This window comes from Melospiza melodia, chromosome 21 (genome assembly GCF_035770615.1).
Source record: "Melospiza melodia melodia isolate bMelMel2 chromosome 21, bMelMel2.pri, whole genome shotgun sequence".
Lineage (NCBI taxonomy): Eukaryota > Metazoa > Chordata > Aves > Passeriformes > Passerellidae > Melospiza > Melospiza melodia.
In genome coordinates this window covers 13,414,498-13,438,925 of record NC_086214.1, presented here as the reverse complement: position 1 = coordinate 13,438,925, position 24,428 = coordinate 13,414,498, and the positions used below count along the sequence as shown (strand labels likewise).

Genomic DNA, 24,428 nt, shown 5'->3' with positions numbered 1-24,428 from the left:
TCATTTCCCTGCAATAAAAGCAGGCTGGGGCTGGAAAAACGTACCACTAATGGGGATGCACATCCCACACCACTCCAGCCGCCGATAGGAAAGCACCCAGGGGCTGTAGCTTGGAAAAATAAAAGCCATCAGCAAGGCCTGGTTTCAAGTGGCACAGCTGTAGATTAGGCCCAGACCAGGGCATAAAGGATCTGCCATTCCCCACATGGATTATTGCTGTGGATGATGCCCTCCACATGCCAATCTCAGCTCTGAGTTATGGCTCCTCCAGCAGATGGAAAAGAAAACCTCACTGCTTCCTTCCAGGGAGGGGAATGGCTCAGATCAGCATCGCCCTTAACTGCTCCACTGTCCATCCTCCCCAGCCCCATTCTCCCCACTCCACCCACACACACTGCTCTGGGGACCAAGGCAGAGCCAGGTCTCCAGTGCTCCCAAATGCCACCCAGAAAGGAAGACCTGGAGAGTTTGTGCTTCCTGGAGTTCTTTGCGGGTGGATTTTATCTCCTTTCCCATCTATTCTCAGTGTGCTTTTGCATAGGGTCCTCACTGCTGAGTGAGCAGCCTGCCTTGCCTCTGCCAGGCTCACACTGTCCTAGCAGGGGTGTGGGACAGCTCTACCTCCCCAAAAACCTTCTACCTCCCCAAACAACCCCCAGAGACCCAGGCAGACCCCAGGGACTGGGCCCAGCCAGGGGATGGTCCCTGCAAGGCAGCCGCTGCGGCTTTGAAGACACACTTGTTTGTTTGCTTGTCGCCGGGCAACAGAGAGGATGGAAAAAATGTCAATGTCATATTGTCACCTATGAGTCACCGCTCAGCACGGCCGAGATGCCCCGGTCCTGCCACCACGAGCGGAGAGACAGGAAAAGGGCCCGAGGCAGCCCGAGAGCGGCTCACTGCAGCTCTCTCTGCCTGCCCGGCCCTGCTGACACCTTCCCCATCCCCACAGGTGGGGACATCAATGGCCCGGGCACATCGGCGGCACACCGGCGGCCCAGGGGCGGCTTTGGGAGCCCTGGGAGGAGAGGCGGGGATTTGCATCGCTATTTGCATCTCCTAATTGCGCCTGCGGGTTTCCTGGGGCAGCGCGGGCTGCGGTTTCCATGGCAGGTTTTGTGCGGACCCGGAGCACCGAGGGAGGCACAAAGAGGCCACAATGGCGCTGCCACTCAGCCGCATCAAAGGCGGCCGGCGGGGCGGGCCGGGCACGGCAGCCTGTGCCCCCCGCACCCCCGGGAGCCCCGGAGCCCCGGAGCCCCGGGCCGTGGGGACAGGGCGGCGGCGCCCTGGGCTGGGACAGCCGGGGCCGGCCCGGAGGAGCGGAGGGAGCCGCCGTGGCCCGCAGGCAGCAGCTGCTCGTCGGAAGTGGTGCGAGAGCTGGAGCCAGATGTTCCCCCTGCTCCCATTTCCTGTTGTTTGCAGCCAGCTTTCCACCCAGCTCGGTGGGCCGCTTTCTCCTTCCAGCTTCCCGCTCCATTCAGGGTCGCTGCTGTGCCCGTGCAGCTCCCGTGCTGGCCCCGGGAACGGGCAGAACATCCAAAACAGACCCGGAAAAACCCGGTCCCCACACCGGGGCTGCAAACCCAGTGCCACCGAGCAGGGCAGAGGCTCCAGGCAATGTCCCTCCACCACCCTGGCCACGGTGACAGAGATGCTGCCACCACAACAACAGAGGGACCTATCTCTGGGCTATTATTTCAAGGTTTTTTCTTATTTTATAGTTATCAATTTTCATCACCATCACCTTGTGCTGCCCAAAGCCTCCCAGCTCTGACCACAAGCACCCCACAGGCGAGCTCCCTTCCCACACATCCCAGCTGGGATTTCACCCTCAGGGCCCAGACCCTGACCATGAATGACCCTCTGATCCCCTCCTGGCTCTCCCACTCCCACTGCCAGCATCTGTGCCCTGCAGGCTGATAAGCCCTAGCATCCCTGTCAGGCTGTGCTGCTCCCCGGGGTTCAGGGCACCTCAGCTCTGGTGCCACAGCAAAGCCCCTCAGCCACGCCACCAACGCCATCAGGTGTCGGCATTTCCTTCTCATTTGAAAGCTCTTTTTAAATAAAATTCTGGAAAAGTTCAAACTTTCCCAGAAACCCTGTGGCTGGGAAGAGGACGGGCACCTGTGACAGAAATAATTTTGGCTGTCAGAGGCTCTGACACCAGGGCTGTGGACAGCCAGGGGTTGGTGCACAAAGCTGTGCCAGCATCAGGCACAGCCTCACCGCGGCGTGGCTGCATAACACGGGGGGAAAGGCCACAGGTGCATCACCACAGGAGCTGATGGCAGGGGCTCCTCTGACACAACGAGCACCAAAACCTTCCCACCACCCCAGCCCCAGGCAATCTGCGCTCCCACAGGGCTCCCCGGGGTCTCATTGCCCCGCTGCTGCACTCCCGCCGAGCACTTCCACAGGAAAACCTCTGTGAAAACCACAAAAAGCTTCTCAGCGCAGCAGATGCCGCTCCAGCCTGTGTTCTTAGCGATGGAGGAGGAGGAGGAGGATGTGAGGAAAGCCACAGCTTCCCCAGCCGCAGGGCAGCCCCAGCGGCAGCCTCGGGGGTCAGCCCGGGATGGTGGTTCTCCCCTGGAAATCCTTACGGCTCCAGCCCCCGTGTTTGTTGTCAGCGGCAGCAGCAGGAGGAGGTGTGAGGAGGAGGTGCGACTCCGCTGCTTTTTAAGAAAATAATAAAAAAGAGCCTTTCCAACCCGCCTGGGAGACAGACGGAGCAGGAGAGCACTGCTTTGAGCCGTGACTTGCACTTGACTCCTTCTCCATCGCTGTCAGCCCACTGCGCCCTGGCAGCAATGTCAGCGCTGGACAGGACCCCCAGGTGAGGATCAGCCTGGCGGGATGGTGCCCTCCATCCTTACGGAGGATGACAGGACTGGCTGAGCTGGGCACCCGGTCGGGGGCTCACAAACATTCCCGGTCACCAGGAGGTGACCACCAGGGCTGTGGCACACCAGGGCCCGGCCAATTCCTGCACCAAGCGATGCCCACCGGGCGGAGATGGCGGGTGTGAGGCGTGCTGCTGCTCAGGGGCGCAGGGACGATGCCCAGCAGCAGGAGGCCACCAAATCCAAAGCCCCGGTGGCACGGAGGGGTCGCGCTCGGGGACCGGCGATGCTCCGGGGCTGAGCGGGACGCGGGTCCTGCCCCAGGCCGAGCCGACCCGCCCGCGCCCGGCCCCACGCAGGACGGCTCTTGGGCACATACGGGGATGGCCCCTGGCCCACCCGGGATGGCCCTTGGCCCATCCCTGGCCCCACTCGGGTCGGCCCCCTTGTCCCCACACCGTCCGTGGGCTCGGCCGCCCGGTGGGCTCCGCTCGCGGGACGCTCCGGAGCGCGGCGGGCGCGGGGCCCCGCCAGGCCCGCGGCGGAGCCGAGCAGCCGGAGCAGCGGCGGGGCCGTGCCGGGGCTGCGGCCCCCAGCGCTCGGCTCGGGAGCGGCGGCCAGGCGGCCGCAACAGGCGCGGCCCCGGCCCCGGCCCCGGCCCCGGCCCCGCCGCCGCCGCTCCGCCCGGGCCCCGGTAGAGGCCGAGCCGGCGGCGCCCCCGCTCCCCCAGCCCCGGCGGGGCCCGCGCGGCTCCGGGCCCGACCCGCGCAGGCCGAGCGGCACCGCCCGCCCCAGCCCGGCCCCAGCCCGGCCCGGCCCGGCCCGGCCCGGCCCGCGCACAAAGAGCCCCGGCCCGCCCCCCCTTACCGGCGGTCGGCGCCGCGCTGCGGGGGCGGCGGCGGGCGGCTCCAGTCACGCCGGGAACCATGGAAAGGAGCCGGGACGGGAGACGTACGTGGCGGGCGGGCGGGCGGGGGCGGCCGTGCCCGGCAGCGGGGGGCGGCGCGGCGGGGCCGGGGCCGGGGCCGGGGCCGGGCCGGGCCGGGGGGGCGCGGGGAGCGGGGCCGCGCCGAGAGGCGGCGGGGGCGGGGGGCGTGCGGGGCCCGCGGGACCGGGGTGTCCCTCGGGGTCGGGGTGTCCCCGGGGGGAGCGCGGAGCTCGATTCGGCCGGGCCGGGGACAGCGAGGGGCGGCACCGCCCGGGCCCCGCCGCTCCCCGAGGTGAGAGAGCCCTGACGGGGTCCTGGGGATCTTGGGGTTGTCCCCAAGGCTCCCCAGCGCCTCCAGCCATGGGGTCAGCATCTCCGGCCCTGAGTGGCCTGGGGGCCAGTATGTGCGGGGAACAGCATCCGGAGGATGGAGGGATGGATGGATGGATGGATGGATGGATGGATGGATGGATCCCTCCCAGATTTCTAGGCTGGCTCTCAGCCTCTTCCACACCTTTGGAGTGTCCCAGGCTTCTGGAGCCTGGAGCTCCGGTCTCTTGGTAAGGAACGGGAGACAGCCCTGCTACCCCACAGCTGAGCATCCCAGATCCCAGCCGGGTTATAAGCCAGCATCACTGGGAGCAGACAGAAAACAGCCGTCCCTGTATCGCACGCGCTGGCTGACAGCTCGGGACGGGAAGCGATCTCCTCTTACAAATTACAGGAGCCCGTTTACACAGGGCAGACACTTCCCGTTCCACAGAGACCAGAGCGAGACTGTGAACAGCAGCAGCTCAGAGCCTCCACTTCCCTCCCGGCTCTCCAAACCTTCCAGACATGCTGCGGGAAGAACTCCGCACTGCTGAGCACCACAGTCTTCCACAGCACCCTGCCACAGCCTGCTCGGGTGCTCGGCTGTGGCTGCAGGAGCCCGAGCACAGCTGTGGGATGGGCCAGAGCTCTCACAGGACAGCTCTTTGTGCTGGGAGTTGTCCTGATCCATCATTTCATCTGTGTCTGGGAGATGAGCAGTCCTGGGTAAAGATGTGGAAGGCTCTGACAGGGAACACAGAGTAGGAGTGGAAATACTGGAGGCAAACCTTCGGTTTTCAGCGCCCACTGAACATGTGCCTCATCATTCTCTTCCCCAAGTTAGCACAGATCAGACTCTTCAAGGCACAGCGCCTTGCAGTGAGCTTTGGTGGTTGCAATCTCCTCCTAATCCAGGCTTGTTTCAGGGAAAACAGGCAATTTTATATCCCTTTGATATGGATCTTAGCTGCTGCTGATGCTAGGAAGTAAAGAGAAATGGGCATAGAAATACACAACTATGAAGAGTTAAAATAGTGAATTTAATTCAGCCAATTCCAACAAAATTGGTAATTCCCTGAAAAAAAAACCTTGCACAGAAAACACAGAACAGAAATGGTTTCATCTTGACAGCTGGTGAAAACAACTGGGTGAAAAGGTGAATGGAATATTTCTGACTTCTCTGGAAAACACAAGGTTTCACACATCCTGAAAATGCCCTATTTTTTACTAAATGGGTCGGTTTGTGTGGCAGTGATTGTAAATGCTCTGAACTGCAGATGCCAAATGTCTGGTTTTCAGAAAGCACTGATGCTTCCCTAAAGGAAAAGCTGGGACTTCTAAAAATCACAGAAACCTGGAACAATTTGGGCTGGAAGGGAAACTCAAAGCTCATCTCACTCTAAAACCCCACCAGAGCAGGGACACATTCCACTAGACTAGCCCAGAAACCTGAAGAAAACAAGAAAATGTGTATTATTCTCAGACTCATCAGCCTGGCTTGCCCAGTGGCCCTGCTCTGGGCTCCAGGCGATGCAGAGTGCGATGGAAGGAAGGACGGGAGGCTGTGGCTGTCGCCAGGCGTGTGGAGGGAGCTGGCTGGACAGCCTGGCTCAGCTCCTCAGCACTGAAACACTCTTTCCAAAGCAATACCAAAAAAGGTTTGTTTCTAGGTCAGGACCTCAGCACTCAATTTTAACCAGGGGCTGACAGTCCAATCTGAGCACAGCTGTAAAATGGATTCGCGGGAGAAGCTTTGGCATTCCTTTTGTAATTAGAAAACAGCCACTGAGGCGTGTGCCTTTAAAGGTGAAAGCTATTTTTGACATAAAAATTAGCACGTAGTTCCTCTGTCATCCCTCGGCTGCTGCGCTGGGAGCTGTGAGTGAACAATCCAAAGATAAGCAAGAAGTATAAACATGCTGAATTACACAAATACGTAGAAGGGGATCAGGTTTCATTTGTTTTATTCTCTGACAGTTAGGAGACAAGACTTATTCTTACACTTTTTCTCCTAAAAAGCACTGGTTAAAAGGTCCACTTAAGCACTGAAACCCCAATGGCATTAAAAAACTTGAGGAGCTTTTAATAGCTGCCTTTTGAAATTACTGTTAAATCTATTTTTGAGATGGATAAACTAAGCTACCAATGAAGCAGGGCAGGAGTTTTTGGAAGGGCCCAGCAGTGAGAAACTGTCATTCATTTCTCAACAAGTCAGCTCCTGTACAGGGACCCTGAGATAAAAACTACCACAGTGCTCGATGCTTGAACAACCTGAGCGTTCTTTAAATTCCAATTTTCTCTCTTTGGTGGGAATCTAACCCAGACAGCCTTGAAAATGAACCCCAGGCAGTTTTCAGGATAGGGCTCAGAGTGGCTGTTTCTAAAATAAAAGCAAGGGAAGAGCAGGCAGAACTTGGAGGCTTATCAGCACCCGGAATGCCCCAGCTAATCCTCGGCAGCCCCGGCCCCTTTATGTAACCTGGGATTGCTGCAGCTCAGCAGCTTACTGGGGTCTGGGTGGTTTTCTTTAAACCTCTTGTGGACAAATGCAAACACATTAAATATTTCTTTCTTTTTGCCTCTCTAAGGAAAAAATTGTTGTAAGAGGGAAAGAAGTGTTTTATTTGTATCAATGGCTAATAGAATTAAACTTGTATGCTGAGACTAAAACGTGTTTCTCTCTGATCCATCATGACTGAGCGGAACTTTCCTAATTTACAATACTGAGTTGTAATGCTTGAAAAAAAGGTTGAATCCCAAATTTCTCTTCACCCTGAACACGCTCTGGAGGTGTTGGGGTGTTCCAATAAAGAGAAAAGCAGCCCCTTTATAGCCTGCACCCCATCCCTTGCAGCATGGCTGGCTGTGCTGCAATACTTACGTCCCTGTGGCCACCTCCCCGCGCTCTCCTTGCCCCGAGGATGCCTTCCCGTGCCCTCCATCTGCCTGCTCTGACTTTGCACAGCACACATCCTTCCAAGGCAAAATCCAGCTCCCAGGCTGCCGCCGGCCTAAGCCATTCACCTCACGCTGAATGCTTACGGAAACTTCAGAAGGAGAAAAATAAACCCCCTATTGAACTCCTTGCAATCGGAGACCTGAATGGGCTCGATATAAACCCCACTCGAACCAGCGGCGGCAATAGGCTTCCCTGGATGTTGGATTCCATCCAGCTTAAAAGTTTCCATGAAATAAACTAGGCTAAGCGCATCAGCTGCATAGGAACTAACTCAGTGTAACAGGAGCATCTGTTCTTCACGTCCACCATTTTCTCAGAGCCTGAACTCGGCGGCGCTGTGAGGTGCCGGCGGATCCCCGGCCAGCACGGACACGGCTTAGCAGGGAGCATGCACGTCGTACAAACTACTGCACCAGGTAGCCTTTGTTTGTCAGAAAAACAGCTTAATGTATTTGCAAGGATGGCATTACAGAGCGAAGGCAACGTCCGCACTGAGACAGCAGAGGAGCACACCTCGGACCCATTAATACACGGTACAAAGCAAATGTTTACCCAAGTACAAATGAAACAGGTCGACAATTAGCTAATGCAGCTTTGTGGACATAAACCAGGTACAGTCGAGCAGAACCAACATAAAATAAAAAGGAAACAGCCCTTTTCCTACGCCACGCTAAGAGCACCGTGGTTAGTGGTTTGGGAAGCCTCTGTCACGGTGAAAAATTTCCTTGCCAGTGTTTAATGTGTTTATTCTACTGCTACACTGCTGGGATAAAAATAACAGCTGGCTGTACAAGGGACCCACTGTCAATACTGCAGTAATTGACAACATACAATTAAGTCTCACACCTGTTTATTGTAAGTAATTCATAGATAACCACTTCTAATACACAATTTCATATTGGCTTTTAATGCTGTTGTTCTCTTTTTGTTTTTTTTTAAGCTCAGGGATACCCAAATTTCACCTAAGGGTCATCGCTGTGTTTACCCAGACCCAGAAGGCTCTACCTACTTTGGGAGACTGGTGCAAGGTGGTGTGGTGGCCAGGGATGGCAGAGATGGCTGGGGAACTACAGGTCCCAACATGCAGGACGGTGTGGAGGTGGCAGCGGGGCCGGGGCAGCGGGGCTGGGGACATGCTGGCCGTGCACGCCGGGCTCTACACAGGGCCAAAACAAAGACCTCTACACACCTGGAGGAAGAACAGTGGTAACAAAGTCATAGCTACATATTCTTCTCTACATTTTTGTTTATTGAGACAAACTAATTAAAAGGCACAAACATAGGGCATATGTTTACATGGACATTATAACAAACATATACATTAAAAGTGTAGGAATGTGTTTCCTTTCTGCTAAACAGAAAGTTCCTAAGCTTTTATATATACAAAAGTTGTACAATTTGATGTCCTAAAGTACAAAAGATCATTTATAAAATTATTTTACACTAAGCTCTATTATTTTTTTTGTTTGTTTTTGTTTTACTATGTAGTCCAAGCCCCTAGAACAGTTCCACGTAAGGATACAGATACCTGTCACCTGAGCCAGCAGCCTGGCAATCACTGCTCGCACGGACACGGCCGGGGAGGAACGGAAGCAGTCCAGTGTGACTGGGCAGTCCTGCTAGCACTCTGTGAAAATGCACACGCTAATCTCCAGAGCTCTCAACTTCATTAAGATAAAAACATCTCAACTGTCATTTCTTTTTTTTTTTCCTCTTTTTTTTTTTTTATTATTTAATGTAGAGGTTGGGTTTAGGGTGGTTTGTTTTTTTTTTTAAACAAAGTTTTAAAAATGTGAATATGTGACATGATAGTCTAAAAAGTATATCTGTTTCCCTAGACTTTGCTTTCTACTTTATGTACAGATAAACAGGTTAAGAAAAAAAAGCACATGTAGCTTAAACATGTGTGACCATTTATGAGCAGTTCTGGGCTGGACAGCTCAGCACCCCAGAACTCCCACAAATTGATAGAAATGTGTTAACACAATAGAAGAATAACGTAAAAATGATGATGTTTGCAAATATTTACAAAGTTGAACAGATTTGCACAACACTTGATTAAGAAATAGGGGAGAAATTAAAAGACACTCTCTGCTTGTCCTGGAGGGGCATCCTACCTAGTTAGTGGTTAGAATAAAAACTGTATACAATTTAATATAAGACAAAACTTCTAGTGAACAACTAACACGTCTGTCCCCTGCTGAAACATCAGCAGGCTCTGACTGGGAGGCAGAGGGCATAAAAATCACACCCAGGGCCTCCAGAATCTTCCAGCTTAAAGCAATTTTCCTTAAGTTTCCAAGCACTCCTTTTGCTCCTAGATAAGAGTCCCATGTGGGTCTGACTGTTCAGAGACCATGTTTACATTTCGACTCCTCTTCTGTCAGCCATGGCTGTTTCTCACCAAACAATAACAGGTTTTTTTTAAAAAAATGTTGACTACAATGCTCTATTCCCTTAGGGTAATATGTTGGGTAATATTTACATCTCCAAATATCAGGTCACAATCCCTATTATATGTTGAAGTTAGAATGATAAGTTATCATATGCTTTGCATATCAGAGCTGGTATCACCTTTCCCATAGGGAATGCTGCCTGAAATTACCATATTCCCAAAGGTAAAATGCATATTTTCTCCAAAAATGCATTTTTTTTTTAAATGACAACATTGTAATGCATTTACTCATTAAAAAAAAAAAAAAACAAAAAAACATCAACACAGACAAAGGTTCTACACTAGCTCAGAAACAGTGGACTTGCCTGGCAGGTTAAAATGAGCCATCCACCCTGTCACAGATACAGAGGGGTCTTCGCTAGTGTTTAGATTAAAATAATTTTCTAAGTTATAATTTGAGGGGATAAAACATAAAACTGGATTTTTAATTACCTTTTTTTGGTATTTTTTCCTTTTTTTTTAAAACTCTGGCAAATAAGTATCTGCTCTAATTCAGCATCAGTCAGCTACAATGTAAAACTTACTTAAATGAAGTGCTCCAGTGAAACTCAAGCCTGAACCATGTGAGCCAAATCAAGGGGAAGATGCTGCTGTGGTCTCTGATGGTGTTGCCCCAGTGTCTTAATCTGAATTTATTATTAACTAAAACAAAACAAAACAAAAAAACCCCAATAGAACAAAAACAAAAACAAAACAAAACGAAAAAAAAAACCCAACCAAACAAAACCCAAAAAAGAACTGCTGGTAAGGATTCCATTTTAATCCTTTTTAATACTGTTTAGAACTTGTTTACCAGGGAGGAGAGGTGGGCAAGGCCTGGGGCAGGAAAGGCATGCTCTCCACTGGTCTCATGGCTATGTTGAGGGGGCCAGCCAGCGTCATGGGGGTGGGCAGGTTCATGGGGGACGTGATGGTGACGGGGTGCGCTATGTTCACTGGAGCGGTCACCGGGGTGGGCAGGTTCACCGGGGTGGTGAGCGTTAATGGAGAGGTCATGGACAGAGGACTGGTTATGGTTACAGGATGCCCTAAGTTCATCGGACTGGAAATATTAACTGCACTTGATACATTTACTGGACTTCTCATGCTCATTGCAGCTGCCACTGTGACTGGGTTTGTGATAGTCCCAGAAGCCACAGAGGACGTTATATTGAATGGAGTAGTAAGAGTCACAGGCGTAGTAGCAGCAGTGGAGGTTTGGCACAAGTTAGCAGCTTCTAAAAATGAGACATAAAAAAGACAAAAAGTTTTTAACACATAAAAAAACCATGGACGAGATTTAAACAAAACAAAACAAAACAAAAAACCCAAAAACCGAACAAGAACGGGTACAAATTCTGGAATCATTTTCTTTAGGTATTATTAGTAAGTTAAAACTGTTAACATTCTATAGCCTACAGGAAACACAAACTCTCATGCACATCATTTCAATTGAGGTTTTTTTTTCCCTGAGAAGTCAAGTGAGGTTGTCTTAGCAAGAGGGTTTTTCCATGTTCATAAAAACAGTATTGTACAATCAAAAACATCCTCCCAAGAGGAACAGTAGAAATAGAGAGAGTGTACATACCGAATGGTACGTACTCTATAGCCTTCTCAAAGGTGAACTGACATTCTGTGAAGGTTTTAAAAAGTCATTATTAGGGACTGATAAGCAAAGCTCGTTTCAATATTTACCTGCTTATTTCAGTCTTAATTATTGCTACTAAACTGCTCACAGTACCTCTACTTCAAGGCTACCCCAGCAGCACATCCCTCAAGCCCCATCAGCTCCTCAGCTTTCACACAAGCTCCAGCTCCACACCACGTTGGTTTGGGGGGTTTGGGGGGGTTTGCAGCAAGCAGGACTGAAGTGCAGAGCAAGGGAGACCCAGGAGGCCGGGCTGGGGAGCAGGGGGACGGGAATCACTGCACATCCATCAGCACCACCTGCCGGCTACCCACACCGGGAGGGAGGGAGGGAGGGAGGGGAAGGGCTGGCTGCTACAGAAACAGGGAAAATGCACTCTGCACCAATGTCACTAAGCCGTGTCTGCTTCCACATTTGTAGGGCAGGACCCCAAGCTCAGTTACACCCACGTGTCAGAGGTAAGCCAGGAGCAAAGAGTCCACTTTGCCTCTGGGGCAATACAAATTAACTTTGAAAGCAACATTAGCCCCATTCAAGGGTTACTGTTGGTTCTTCAAAGTCCATAGCTAGGAGGGGTGGAGAGGAAGGGAAAGAGTAAAAAAAAAAAAATAAAAATTGTGAAAATAAATTGTACTAGACAAAAAAAAAAAAAAAAAAAAAAAAAAAAAATCCCATCTAGTGTTGTAAAGCCACCACAACCACAAGTGGAACTAGCACAGGAGAACCAGCATGGAAAGAGCAGCTCAAGCATGGCACTGACTGGTCTAACTTCACCTCCAAGCACAGTCACACCCAAAGACACAGCCCACCCATGCCCCTTCCCCAGTTAAGCTAAAAGCACCAGTGTGACACCACTGTCACCCACCCACCCCCCTCACCCCCTCCTGCCCCAAACCACTGTTCTGTTAAAGCATATTCAACATTCTTCATAAGAAAGGAAAAGGAAACAAGACATAGGAAAGAACAAGCAGAAAATAATTCTCAGTGATTTTCTAAATCAAACATAATTTGCTTTATCTATTTAGTGGCCTGATGATATGTAATGTTTCTGTTATCACTGCATTTTAACATGAATAAGCTGTTTCTGCACTGTCTGATCACAGAATTCAATTACTGACATAACAAGGGGAAAGGAAACAAGCAGCCTAAAACACAAACAAGAACCTAGAAAACAAAAACAGACTGAAGAACTGAAAGGAAGGTTGAGAGAAAAGGAAACAATAAGGTGAGTCAAAAACATTCCTAAAAACAGCCAGTGAAAAAGCAGTAAGAAGCAGTAAGCAGTGGTCATTAAGAACTTCTAAAACAAGTAATCCATGAAGTCACATGATGGGCATTAATAATCAAACTGTTGTGAAACAAATAAGCAGCAGAAAGGGGAGAATTTAAACTACTGTATCCTAAACCCACTAAACTGAAACAATCTGTTCCCTCCAAACTGCCACAATGACCAACAACAGCAATCCCACTGCAACTACAGCAGCACAGGTAGAGGTAAGCTGTGAGCCAGCACCGATGAGAAACAGGATCAGTGATTACCTCACTTTGTAATGAAACAAAGCAACTGACAGAGAGAGAGAGAGAGAGAAAGAGAGAGAGAGAGCTCTCTGAGGTCTAGAAAACTTCATGCAAAGACAGCTACATGATGATAGAGCAGATGGAATAAATTGGTGAGACAAGATGAACAGGACACAGAAAGTACCCACAGGCACCCTGGTGCTGATGCAGGGGTGTCTGTGGGTGTGTGTATGTGTTGTGTGTGTGTGTGTGTGTGCACAGACAGGAGAACAGGGTAAATAAGCACAAGCACAGCCAAAAGCCACATGCAAGTCCAAGCCCCCACTCCTGCTGGAGCAGAGAAAGCTCCCTCTGTAACTGATGGCTCTAGGGACGCAGGCAAGCACAGACACCAAGGAGTAAATCATGAGCAGGTCATTTAACACACCCTTCTCTGGGCCTGTTTCCTCCTGTTCTCTCTTAGCTATGACTTCTAAGAATGAAACTGTCACGTAAGACATCCTTCCTGACACCTCAAACTCCCTGTATGACTGTGAACCCCATCTCACAAGCCAGCCACGTCCATATTGGTTTGGTTTACCTTTCTTCCTGGCTTTGACGGCCTCTTCCCACAATCTCAGGGTCTCTACCTGCTTTCCAGGCCAACTTGTTACGTGCTGCTGCTGCTGCTGCTGTTGCTGCTGCTGCTGCTGCTGTTGCTGCTGTTGTTGTTGCTGCTGCTGCTGCTGCTGCTGCTGTTGTTGCTGCTGCTGTTGCTGCTGCTGTTGCTGTTTCTGGTTGCTGGTCTCTTCACTCATGCATGCTATGCCAATCAAGTAAGAACACAAATTCACCTTGAAAAGTTACTCTGCTTTTTGCTGAGATCACAAAGGCAACTTCTACAAAGAGCATGTGGAATCTCACAGGATTCCAAGAACAAAATCACAGAGGTGTTTAAAACAGTATCATTAATTCTGTGCTCCATAAAACTACTTTTCCAAGAGCTAAAAACAAAAACATAAGTCAAGAACATCTACTTTAAGTGCCAAAACCAGACTTCTCTTGTCATTATTTACTTTGTATTAAGGAAGAATGAAATTAAAGACTCCAATTAGTCTCTAGAACTCAAACTGAATCCACTTTTGCTAAACTTTAGTTCCAGCTTAAGAATGAAAAATAAAAAAAAAGCCTTTTTACATTTTATTGCAAGTATAACTTAAAAATTTCAGTTTACATCAGCCTGTCACTACTCTCTGGCCCCAGTACAGCTCATCATTTCCACCTCTAACAACTGCTCAAAATGCCTCATGTGAACTGGCTTAGCACCACCAAACTGGATTGGGAAGCCAGAGTTGTAACCCTACCCTTGAAAAATATTTCACATCCAAATTTCCTACTAAACTCAACAATCAGGCATTTCAGACATTCCCAGTACCTTCAAATTACCCAGGAGTAACAGGAACTGCAAAGATGTTGTAAATGAATACAGTTTAAAGGCTTTAAGGACAAAGTTTCCAAAGACATTCCTTACTTCTGCCTCTTTATTCCTCTGAAAACCCGTTTTATATTACTAACCATGCAGAGTTAACTTAAGTTACAGGTATTTTAATAGGGAAAATTTGAACGTCAAGTCTTCATTTGCTTGCTAGACATTCCGAGGTCCAGAGTTTAAGTCTAGAAGGAGCTATTACAAACATCTCATCTGACCTCCTGCACAACACCAGTCAGATGCCATTAATGCCCAAAACCTATCAGGGCTGGATTTAAATCCTTTTCTTGTCAGCTATTGCCTGAGGGAGGAAACACTGAGCCCCAGGGTCAAAGCTCAGAGAAAGCAGAGAAATCTTTCTCCTTATTTTGATGAGCTTTGGATGAGGCTTCAGACCTGAAACCTGGCAAAGCTTAGCAGTTCTTAAATAGTCTAAAATCTCCAGACTATCTGTTGGGCTTTTAGACCTGCACATTTCAGGAAGCAGCACTGAAAATCTGGGAACTCTTTTCAAGAGATGGGTCACTGTCATGAACTGCAGGGCATTCCCAAGGGATGAGAGCACAGTCGTGCAGCAAACCAACTCTACACATGCCAACTCTTGAGCTGAAGCACATTGTGTTACTACAGATCTACTTTTAGGAGGTGTGCCCACCCAGACTGACAGACACGTAGCCGAGTTTAACGTCATCAAAGGCAATTCCCTTCGCACACACACTGTTATTAGAAATGTTTGTAAAACGTTCACCTACTTTTATTGATGCCTTGTTTACAGGTATTACAGTTGATACTTTGGCTCTGCCCGTGTGTCTTTAAGTGGCTGGTGATATATGCTGCACTCAGAAGTTTACCACAGATATTACACGATACCTTTCCTTCATGGCGCACCATGTGTGTCCGCAGTCTGTCTTTGGTGGCAAAGGCAGCAGTGCACGTCTAGAGGGAGGACAAAGTTACACTTGAGGGGCACACAGAGCAGCACAGCATCACCCACAGGCCCTCTGGGAGCCTGGCAGCTCCTAACAGTATCCTAAGTGCACTGACAACTTTAACTTTTACCTGCATTTATAGAGAAACAAAAATCAAACTACTCAGCAGAGACTGAGAATGGAATTTGCTTCTGAGACAACCAGGACAAAAATCATATTCTACACTGCTTGAGCTTTCTGAAAACAGTGGGTTGCCTTACCCACCACCAAGGCAAGAGGGAGCTTGTAAAAAACAGCTACAATAGGCAAAGTTGGTTTCTAATGTAATTTTACTGTACAAATATGAACTTGGTACCTTACACTGCTCAATTACTTCTGTTCCCACCCAGAACAAGGAAAGAAAACCTTTTCCTAACACTATTCTTTTTATCCAAGGATTTTATTTAATGAGTCCCTGAAACAGGTTGGAATAAGCATGGATATTCCAAGCAAAACAGTTAATTGTTCAAGGGCAATCAAATTATTTCACCTAGTCTCAGTCATCAACTTAGGACAACTTGCTTTCCCCTTCCAGCAAAATAACAGATCCAGAATGAACCATTCCCACCCATTTTAAATAGAAGTGCTGAGAAAGGCATTTCATTTGAACATGCTGAGAAACACACTGCACACATTACCCCAGAAATGAGCACTAAGCTGAGGATGCTGCGACAATCCCACTACTAAGTTAAGCATATGGTAAAACAGAGCAACTATGCTGTTCTCCAAGAAAGCAAAAAGCCTCTAATCTTCCTAAAAAAGCAACCATGGTATCTTCTTAAAGTTCCACCAGAACTCCAGCACTGTGGTGTGGTGGCAAATGTGGCTTTACTCCTAAACTTCCTTTTCAAAAGTCCGTGAGTAAATACAGCTCTGGAAAGATTCACCTGAGTACCACTGACACAATAAGGTATTGCTCTTAATAAACCATTTCAGCCCTTACTTGGCATTTGAAGGGTCTCTCTGTTGAGTGAACATGTTTAACGTGACAGCTTAAATGATCAGGCCTGCAAGAAAGAGAGAACAGGAGAAAAGTGCACAGTGTTACACACACAGAGCCAGGACAGCTTGGCTAGCAGAGCTGACACCGAGCTGCTCACTCCCTGCAGCCCCATCCCTCTGACAGCCAGGAGAAATCCCTTCCCTCACCTACCAGGGGCTCCACTGCCACACCTCACAGCTCGAAACTAGCCTGTGGTTTAAAGCTTAACCCTGTTCTCCTCACACACCTGGCAAAGGCACGTTTGGTCACACCTTGTGTAAAGGTGAGAGCACAACAGCTCTAAAGGTTGAAGTTTTCTCTGTTGCAAGCACAGGTACAAACAGGGCTGGCAGCAGTGCAAGCTCCCCCTGTGCTGTCCCTCCACCCTGCTGTAAGAGCAGGTGACAGCTCCTCTGCCCTGCACAGACCATGGCAAAGGCTGCTGAAGGGGCTCTGTGCCCACCCCCAGTGACACAGACACACATCTTATGGGCCCTGGATGAGGTCAAGAAACCATTTCAAACCACTCTCCTAAAAAAGTGCCCACTTCTGGCCACTCCAACCTTGCTCAGATGGAGACTCCCCCACCCTAACTGCAGACAAGGCTCTTTAGCCCCTCACCAATCTCCTCAGAAGTTTGCCTCTCCCAGCTCCTCACTACCACAGCTTAACCCTTCTCGCTCACAAAAAGCCAACAGCGGAGCACGCCTGGGGTTTGCCAGGTGGTACCTTGAGAAGCCTTTTCCACACACCCCGCAGGTGTAGGGTTTCGTGATGCCACCTTCGTGAGACCTCACGTGGTAGGTCATGCGATCCTTTCTCTTGAAGCGCTGATTGCAAATGGGACATTCGAAGGGTTTCTCGTCCGAGTGGGACAGCTTGTGCCGGTTGAGGTGGTAGACGTCCCTGAAGGCCTTCCCACACATCTCACAGGCGTGGTTCTTCTTCACGGGCTTGCTGGGCTTCTTCACCGTCTGCGTCACCGCCATGGCCGTGGCGCCGGCGCTGCTGCTGGGGTTGGTGGCAGAGGAAGACGTAGTGACAGTGGACAGGATGCCTGCGATAGTCGAAACCAGCGAACTCCGGCTGTTGTCACCGGCGATGGTCGAGATAAGGGGCACCATTGTGGTGGGAGTTTTCTTTGGCCGTGACACTAACTTTATCCCTGTGTGGCAGGACTCGTGACGCCTCAAATGGTAGCTGTCCCTGAAAGCTTTGCTGCAGTAAGTGCACACAAAGGAGGTTTTAGGTTTTTCCTTTTTAATCCCAACAATAGCATCCTTTAATGTTTCTGGTGCAGGCTGAGGTTTCTGCGTTATTGGTAAGGGCAGAATCGGCTTCTGATCGGGCGGCTCAACAGCAGAGCTCAGGAGAGGCAACAAACTGTTCTGTGCTGCCTGCTGTTGGTGATGGGAGGCTTCGTGTGCCTAAAACCAAACATTCACACTTAAATTCTCTGGATGGGTGCTCGCTCTGGCACGGTGAGAACATTTACAAACGACAGGGAAGCACATTCTGGACCAAAAGCCACAGAAGGAACAACAGGGGAAGGTTACATAATGCTGGTTTTGGACAAGATAAACCGCTCACGCTGTAAACGCCCTGGCTGTGCAGACCCTGTGGTAGGTGTAGGACACAGTACAACAATCAAGGAATTATTCAGTTTCTGGAGGGCAACTTTTTACAGAAGACAACTAGGTGCTTGTCAGATCTTTTAATAACAGCATTTCATCTTTACATAACAGATAACTCATTTTGCTAATGACCGTATCAGATGGCACATCAGGACTACCTCTGGAGAGGATGAAGGTACTGACAGGAGTTGCAAAATAAGGCCCCACCTTTAAGCCGAGCTTAGTGCACACTGAGAACTGAACCGCAGGCACAGAGAGCCAGGATGCGATAAGGCGTCTTATTTAAACAGTGTTCATACCCCTGTGCCAGCACTGAAACCAAAGCAACTGGAATCGGGAGCTGTCTAAAGCCACATCTCTATATTTAGCAGGTTCCTGATGCATTTGTCCACTGACCACTGTGTTCTCTGCGTCTGGAACTAACAAGAATAGCGGCAGGGCCTTTTTCTCTTCGTCAGCAGCTACTTTGTGCTGGGAAGAGAAGCGGATCGATAGACACTGGGAGACATCTAGAGATGCTGGAGAACACGGTTCGGGGTGTTGGGAATAAACCCTGAAAGCTGTCTGAAAGCAGCCAATACCAACTAACTTTGAACTACAGAATGTGTGGCAGCAGCTCCAGGGCAGGGAAGGGGGGCCCACAGGCAGCAGCGCTCAGCTGAGCTGCAGCCTGCCTGCCACGGGCTGCGCTGCACCACGCGTGGTTATTCTAAGGCAGAAACACTGTTATTAAAACTCATCCAGTCAGACTGGGACAAAACCCTGGCAGATACAATTTTAATGTGGTTTAGAAACCACACAGACCAATTCAGCCTAATGGAGCATTAAAATAAATCACTCCAGCACCTTAAGCCAGTTTAAGTGCATCTGTATTCAAGATGTGCCTCGGTCTCATCAGACCAGTTTTAAATCAGGCTCGTTAGTAACGCAGCGTGCCAGGCCTGAAGCTGAGTTTGGGGAAACTTGCATTCCCATCAGATCAGTACTGCAGCCCTCTAGGATCCTTTCCTACGGCTTTCCTCACAGAGTAACATGACTCAAAGCTGTGAGAGCTGAATGAAACACTGTGCCAGTGCACGACCCTGACCTGTCTACTTTTACATCTGTTGGGGTGGACGGTGCTGGGAAGCACTCTCAGGCTAATGCTCTTCCCATGGGAATCCATTTCAACACGTCCTCTGGACAAGCCAGTATTTCTAGAAGCTCACTTTGGGCTGTTTTCCTAGTTGTATCCTGGGTGCTTTGCCTGCCTGGATCGCAGCAGGGACTGCAGCCCCCCCAGAGCATCTCTCCCTTGCTGGGGGGCAGCTCCTGCATCACTCCAGTCTCACTTTTTGGGAGTGTGATGCTGCTGATCTTTGGATAAAAGCCATGGGTGGATACCAACACTAACCCACACGGGAAGGAATACAAGCTCCCAAACACTCCAAGCCTATCTGACAGGATAACAGTTCACAGGAGAAAGCCTGGACTCCTGACAGGACGTTGACAGGAGACAAAACCTGTGGGAAGCATGAGGAGCTGGCCAGGCTGTCCGTCTGTATCTGCTTTTTAGATCCCTCTGTGCCAAAGCTCAGGATGCAACAGGTAGGCTGGATATTAGCACACCTGCCTGGCCACGGCAGCCACCCCAAACAACAGCCCCAGGGGCTGGTTTATTCCAGGGAGCGACTGCTGAAGAGCTGCATCCAGAACTCTCCTGGAGGCGACGCTGCTAAATCAGGGCATGGCACAAGCCCCAGCAGCTCCATTAAACTTCTCCCTGACTTCAGTGACAATGTGCATTTTCAACCTTTTATTTTCCATGTTTTTAAAAAGGTTTTGACACTTCTACATTGCACGAAAATAAGAGTTTGCACGATACACACAGACAGCACAATACTGAGCAAGTTGTGCACTTCAACACAATTTTAACTTTAAAAAATTCTGAAATGTTTTACAACTTGAAATCGGCATTAAACAATGTTGTTAAACTGCACCAGAAGACACTGCAGAGCACCCAATGACAGCTCCAGAGATACAATTTCAAAGGCAGAGCTAGCAGATCGGATAATGGAGAGCCCAAATCCTTTGGACAAGGTTCAAACTTAGGCAGTTTACGGATATTTTTAAGCCTCAAAGAATCGTCAGCACTTCAAGGTAATGATGCACTTATTCCTACAGATCTGATGGAGACAGTGGACATAAAACAATGTATATTCATCGAGCGACAGGCTGTGGAGCTGCTGCTTATATAAGTGTGCTTATCTTGGTTCTGAGGGAGCCAGCATTATTTGCAGCAGCGTGCTCCTCACAGCCCCTCTGCCCCGAGCTGCGCTCCTCACTTTCCAAGGGCTGTTAAAGCCTTTTAAAAAAGGATCAGGCAGCATTTTTTTCTAACTCCCTGTTGGAGAAGGGAAGCCAGCACCTGCTGCACGCCTCTGGCAGGCGCAGTTATGCAGGCTCCGACCACGGCTTTACTTCACCCAGCATTAACGTCAAGTCAACATTTTGGAGATATTTTGATGGCCTGGGACAGGCTCTCCAGCAAAATCCCCTTGTTCTGTCACTAATTCCTTCTCTCCTGGGGGGGCAGTAAACAAAAAAACCCTGCAATTCGTGACCCAGAGTGTAGGATGTGGCATTGTGAACTTCCAATGCCAGAGGCTAAAATATTTTTGTGCTTCAGCCTTAATGTGAGAGCAACAAATTAGCATGAGTCATATCTTGAACACTCCATCTGATGGATGAGTCCTCCTCACATTAACAGATACAACTTTCACTTCCCGAGCACATCCTAAAAGCAGCTTTCCAACTATGCATTTTGGGACTAAGAAGATCCAAACAAGAACTGCTTATTCAGTAGCACGATTGTTTCTTTAGAAAGGGATACAATTCATCAACATGCCACCTAAAAACAATCAAACAACTTTATTTGGAAGGAACGGTTTACAGTCCCACAGCCCACTGCCACAGGACTAAAATTAAGACATTGAAACCTCCTCTGAAAACATTTGGCTAAAAATTACAACTTTATATTCCACGTACTAAGCTGTCCCTTAGGAATCCTGTCCCAGCTGGAACGCACATTTGGTTTAACACTCCCCCCAGGAAGAACAAGTGTGAATATTCAGTCACTTCCATTTGTTATTTAACTGACACTAGGGACAGGCTTTTAAATCCACGCTTTTTAACTAGTTTTAACTAATCAGCTGGATCGGGGCTGACGTGCTGCTGTGAGAATGGGAAGAAGAAAAATGAAAGTCACATCAGGACTACCTCAGTGCTGCTTTCTGCTGGGTGCATCGGCACGCTCGCACCCCAAATCATCGATTCTAACAAAACCACTCAAGAAACAATATCCAGCATTTGTTAGGAGCTCTGAAAGCTTTATTATTTAGAGAGAGAAAAAAAAATCGGAGGAAAATTTCCACGTCACAGTTTTATGAAGATGCTTCCGAGCCGCACGTTCTGAAAGCGAACTGCTGACTCCTTAATTAAAAGCAGCAAAGCTGACTCCTAAATCAGCGTGTGACATCACTACTTCAAAACTCAGCACCTTCAGAAAAGCACGGACGAGCAGCGAGGAGCTGGACACGTACTTGAAGCATTACTTGGCATTTCTCAGCCTGCTGCAATACAGTCCTGCCAGCCCAGGAAAAATTTCCCCTGGAAAACGCTCAGCTGGGAGGCAGCAAGGCACTAAAGCAGCCCCGGCTCGGAGGGAGATGGCCCTAAACTAAGGAGATTAACTTCTTAGCGTGAAGTTTCCTACGTGCGAATCACAACTGCCCACTAGAGTGAGAAATAATTCACCAGACCTCAGCCAAAGCCGATGGCATCGCCCGCATCCCCCAGGAAAAGGCGGCAAACGCAGCGCCCGGCTCCCGGTACCGGCTCCCCGGAACATTCCCGGCGTGTTTTCCGAGGCACAGAACCCGGGCGAGTGACTCATCCCTCGCTACTTGCAAGGGACGAATTTTTCCTCCCTAAAGGAATGGTGCTCGCTCTTGGCGGATTTATTCATTCAACTCAGGTTTTCAAACTCGTGTCACGGGTTGGGTCTGGGTTTAATTCCGAGGAGGACAGTGAGGAAGCGAGCGGCCGCCACCGGGAACGTGCAAAGAGGATTATTTTACCTTGAGAAAGGTGATGTGCTGGGCGCTTTTTTTTTTTTTTTTTTTCCCTCCGCTGCTGCTGCTGCAATCACACATTTTATGTTTTCCAGCGCAAAAAAAAAAAAAAAAAAAAAAAAAAATCCGGGAGAAAACAATCTGGTGAGAAAGGGCTCGCGAGGCTCACAAAAGCCAGGCAAAGATTTCTTTTTTTCAGAATTTTTTTTTCTGGTACATTGGATTTTCTCCGGAATTACATAAACAGCGGTGTTTTTAAGTCAGTCTTTCACCGACAGAAAGGGGGAAAATTGTGACTCAGTTGGCAAAGGGAGGGGTTGCACGCTCCACCGTCCCTATTCCTCCCCATTCCCGTTAGATTTCGCCAGTTTTTACAGAAATCCGGCCCGCTCGCGTCCTATTTTAAAAGAAAACAAGCTCCCTCGTCAGCCGGCCCTGAGTCAGGCTGTTTAAAGAGGGATTAATTTATTCTCCCAGACACGGCGTTTGTTCCATCGGGGTTTTGTTGGAGCCCGGTGGAAGCTTGGGGTTGTTGTTTTTTTTTTTGTTCGTGGCTTTTTTTTTTTTTTTCTGTTGTTGTTTGTCTCTTTAGATGAGGGGGGAGAGAAAAACAAGCAAACACCAAAAAAAAAAAAAAAATAAAGCGCGATCTCATGTTTTGCGGAGGAAAAAATAAAAATAAAATACAAATACGAATATCGGTGGTTTGTAATGAAAGCGGGAAGGGAGCGCGCTGCGGGGCGGCGGCGGAGGGAGAAAGTGCAGGAGGGAAGGAGGGAGAAGCGGAGCCGCGGGGCCGGTGAGGCGCTGCCCGGCGGGCCGGGTCGGGCCGGGCCGGGCCGGGCCGGGGGCGGGCGGGGGCCGGGCGGCCGCGCTGAGTGACAGCCCGGCCCGGCGGGGACCGGCGGGGCCGCGGCCGTGAGGGAGGGAGGGAGAGAGGGGGGGCGCGGGCAGCGCCGCCGCCGCGGGGCCTCACCTGAAAGAGGAACGCGGTCCAGTTGGCCTCCATGGCGGGGGCGGCGCGGCCCCGGGCGGCGGCGGCGGCGGCTGCGGCGGGCGGTCCCCCCGTCGCTCCCTCCCCCGGGCCGCAGCTACATGGAGCCGACAACAAAGCGGCGGCGGCGGCGGCGGCTCAACATGGCAGCGCCGAGCGGCCGCTTCCGCTAACCTCGGGCTGCACCACTGCGGCCCAGAGGGGGGAGGCGGCGGCGCGGCGTCCCGGCGGGGCGGCGATGGCCCGGGCGGCCGCGGCGCCGCCCCCGCCGCTCCCCTCGCCGCGGGGCGGGCGGCGGGCCCGGGGCGGCGCGGCGAGGCGGCGGCGCGGGCGGCGGGGCCGGGGCGGCGCGGCGGGCCGGCCGCCCCCCCCGCGGGGCTGGCAATGGGCCGGTCCCGGGCTGGGGAAGCCGAGCTGTGGCGAGAGAAGATGGAGGAGCGGCCGAGGTGTCCGGGGCCGCCGCCGCCGCCCGCCCCGGCTCGGCCCCGGGGCCGCCGAGCCGCCCGCCCGCCCCTTCTCCCCTCCCCGCCCGCCCGCCCGCCGCCCCCGCCCGCCGCGCCGGCAGGGAGGGAGGGAGCCGCGGGGGCGGCGGGGGGCGGCTTCGCCCGCGGGTGCGGGCGGGCGGCAGCGCCGGGGGCGGAGGGGGGGTGTGAACTCGGGGCCGCCTCGGGGGTCGCCCGGCGCCGCCACCTCGGCACAGCCGGGATCGTCCTCAGCCCACCCGGGCTGGCCCTCAGCCCTCCGGGGCTGCCGCCGCCTCCCCGGCCGGCCCTGCCTCGCACCCCGCCTGGCCGGACTCCAGGAGGGCCGGGCCGGGCCCTTTCCCGCGGCCCCGGCCGTTCCCCCGGGCCGGGCGGGCCGTGAGGGGCTCGGGCGCTGCCGTGACCCTGCGCAGCCCCGCCGCCTCCCCCGGGCCAGCGGAGTGGATGCGCCCGTACCTGAGGCATCGTCGGCGCAGCACATGCATGCAAATCGTAGCCACGAGCAATTAAATACATACGTACCGTTAATTACGCGTTTACATACACCAAGCACGTCCCTGACAGGCGGCAGGACGGGGCCCAGGGACGGCTCCCTGCACCTCCCTGGCGCTGCCAGGACAGGGAAGGATGCGGGGCCCATCTGTGCCCTGCCTCAGGTGCCACCTGAGGGACACCCAGCATTTCTCCCACACCTGAGTGTGGCAGGTTTAACACTGTCACAGGAGGGGGGTTTTAATCCTGACCTCCCTTCGCCTTCCCTGCCGCTGGGGAGATGAGGGCAGGCTTACAGCACTTTATTATTTATTTTCCCGCAGCTCTGGTCAATCCTCTTTGCTCAGGCCTGGATCCCTGCTGAGCATCCGAGGCCTCGGCGCGAAGGAGCGGCCGAGGCGCCCTGGCTGCAGCGCGCAGGGCTAAATTTGGCCCCTGGGACTTCCTCCCGTGTGGGACACCCGGGCGGTTTCTCTTGTCTCCTGTTGCAGATAATGCAGAGGCCGGTCCTGAAGCAGCAGCTCGGTGCAGCAGGGAGGAGGGACAATGGGGACAGAGCAGGGACACACACATCAGGGTCCCTGGCTCAGCCCTGGCTGTGTTGGCTCAGTGCTGGGCAGGGCACCTGGCTCCTGCAGCACGGTTCTGCAC

At 51.4% G+C, this 24,428-nt stretch overlaps 2 protein-coding genes across 2 annotated transcripts; one reads left to right on the top strand and one right to left on the bottom strand.

Annotated features, from left to right (window-relative positions):
* The first annotated feature begins 2,490 nt into the window (after positions 1-2,490).
* On the top strand, positions 2,491-9,756 carry LOC134428002 (uncharacterized). Its single transcript, XM_063174257.1, has 4 exons — positions 2,491-2,511; positions 2,688-2,839; positions 7,986-8,251; positions 8,534-9,756. The coding sequence occupies exons 1-4, from the start codon at positions 2,491-2,493 to the stop codon at positions 8,716-8,718; spliced, it is 624 nt and encodes a 207-aa protein (XP_063030327.1). The 3' UTR covers positions 8,719-9,756.
* A 495-nt stretch (positions 9,757-10,251) lies between these two features.
* VEZF1 (vascular endothelial zinc finger 1) lies at positions 10,252-22,858 on the bottom strand. Its single transcript, XM_063174030.1, has 7 exons — positions 22,786-22,858; positions 16,793-17,490; positions 16,025-16,088; positions 14,866-15,049; positions 13,226-13,447; positions 11,068-11,112; positions 10,252-10,717 (listed from the first exon to the last, which is right to left on the bottom strand). The coding sequence occupies exons 1-7, from the start codon at positions 22,816-22,818 to the stop codon at positions 10,290-10,292; spliced, it is 1,674 nt and encodes a 557-aa protein (XP_063030100.1). The 5' UTR covers positions 22,819-22,858; the 3' UTR covers positions 10,252-10,289.
* Between the last annotated feature and the right edge of the window lie 1,570 nt (positions 22,859-24,428).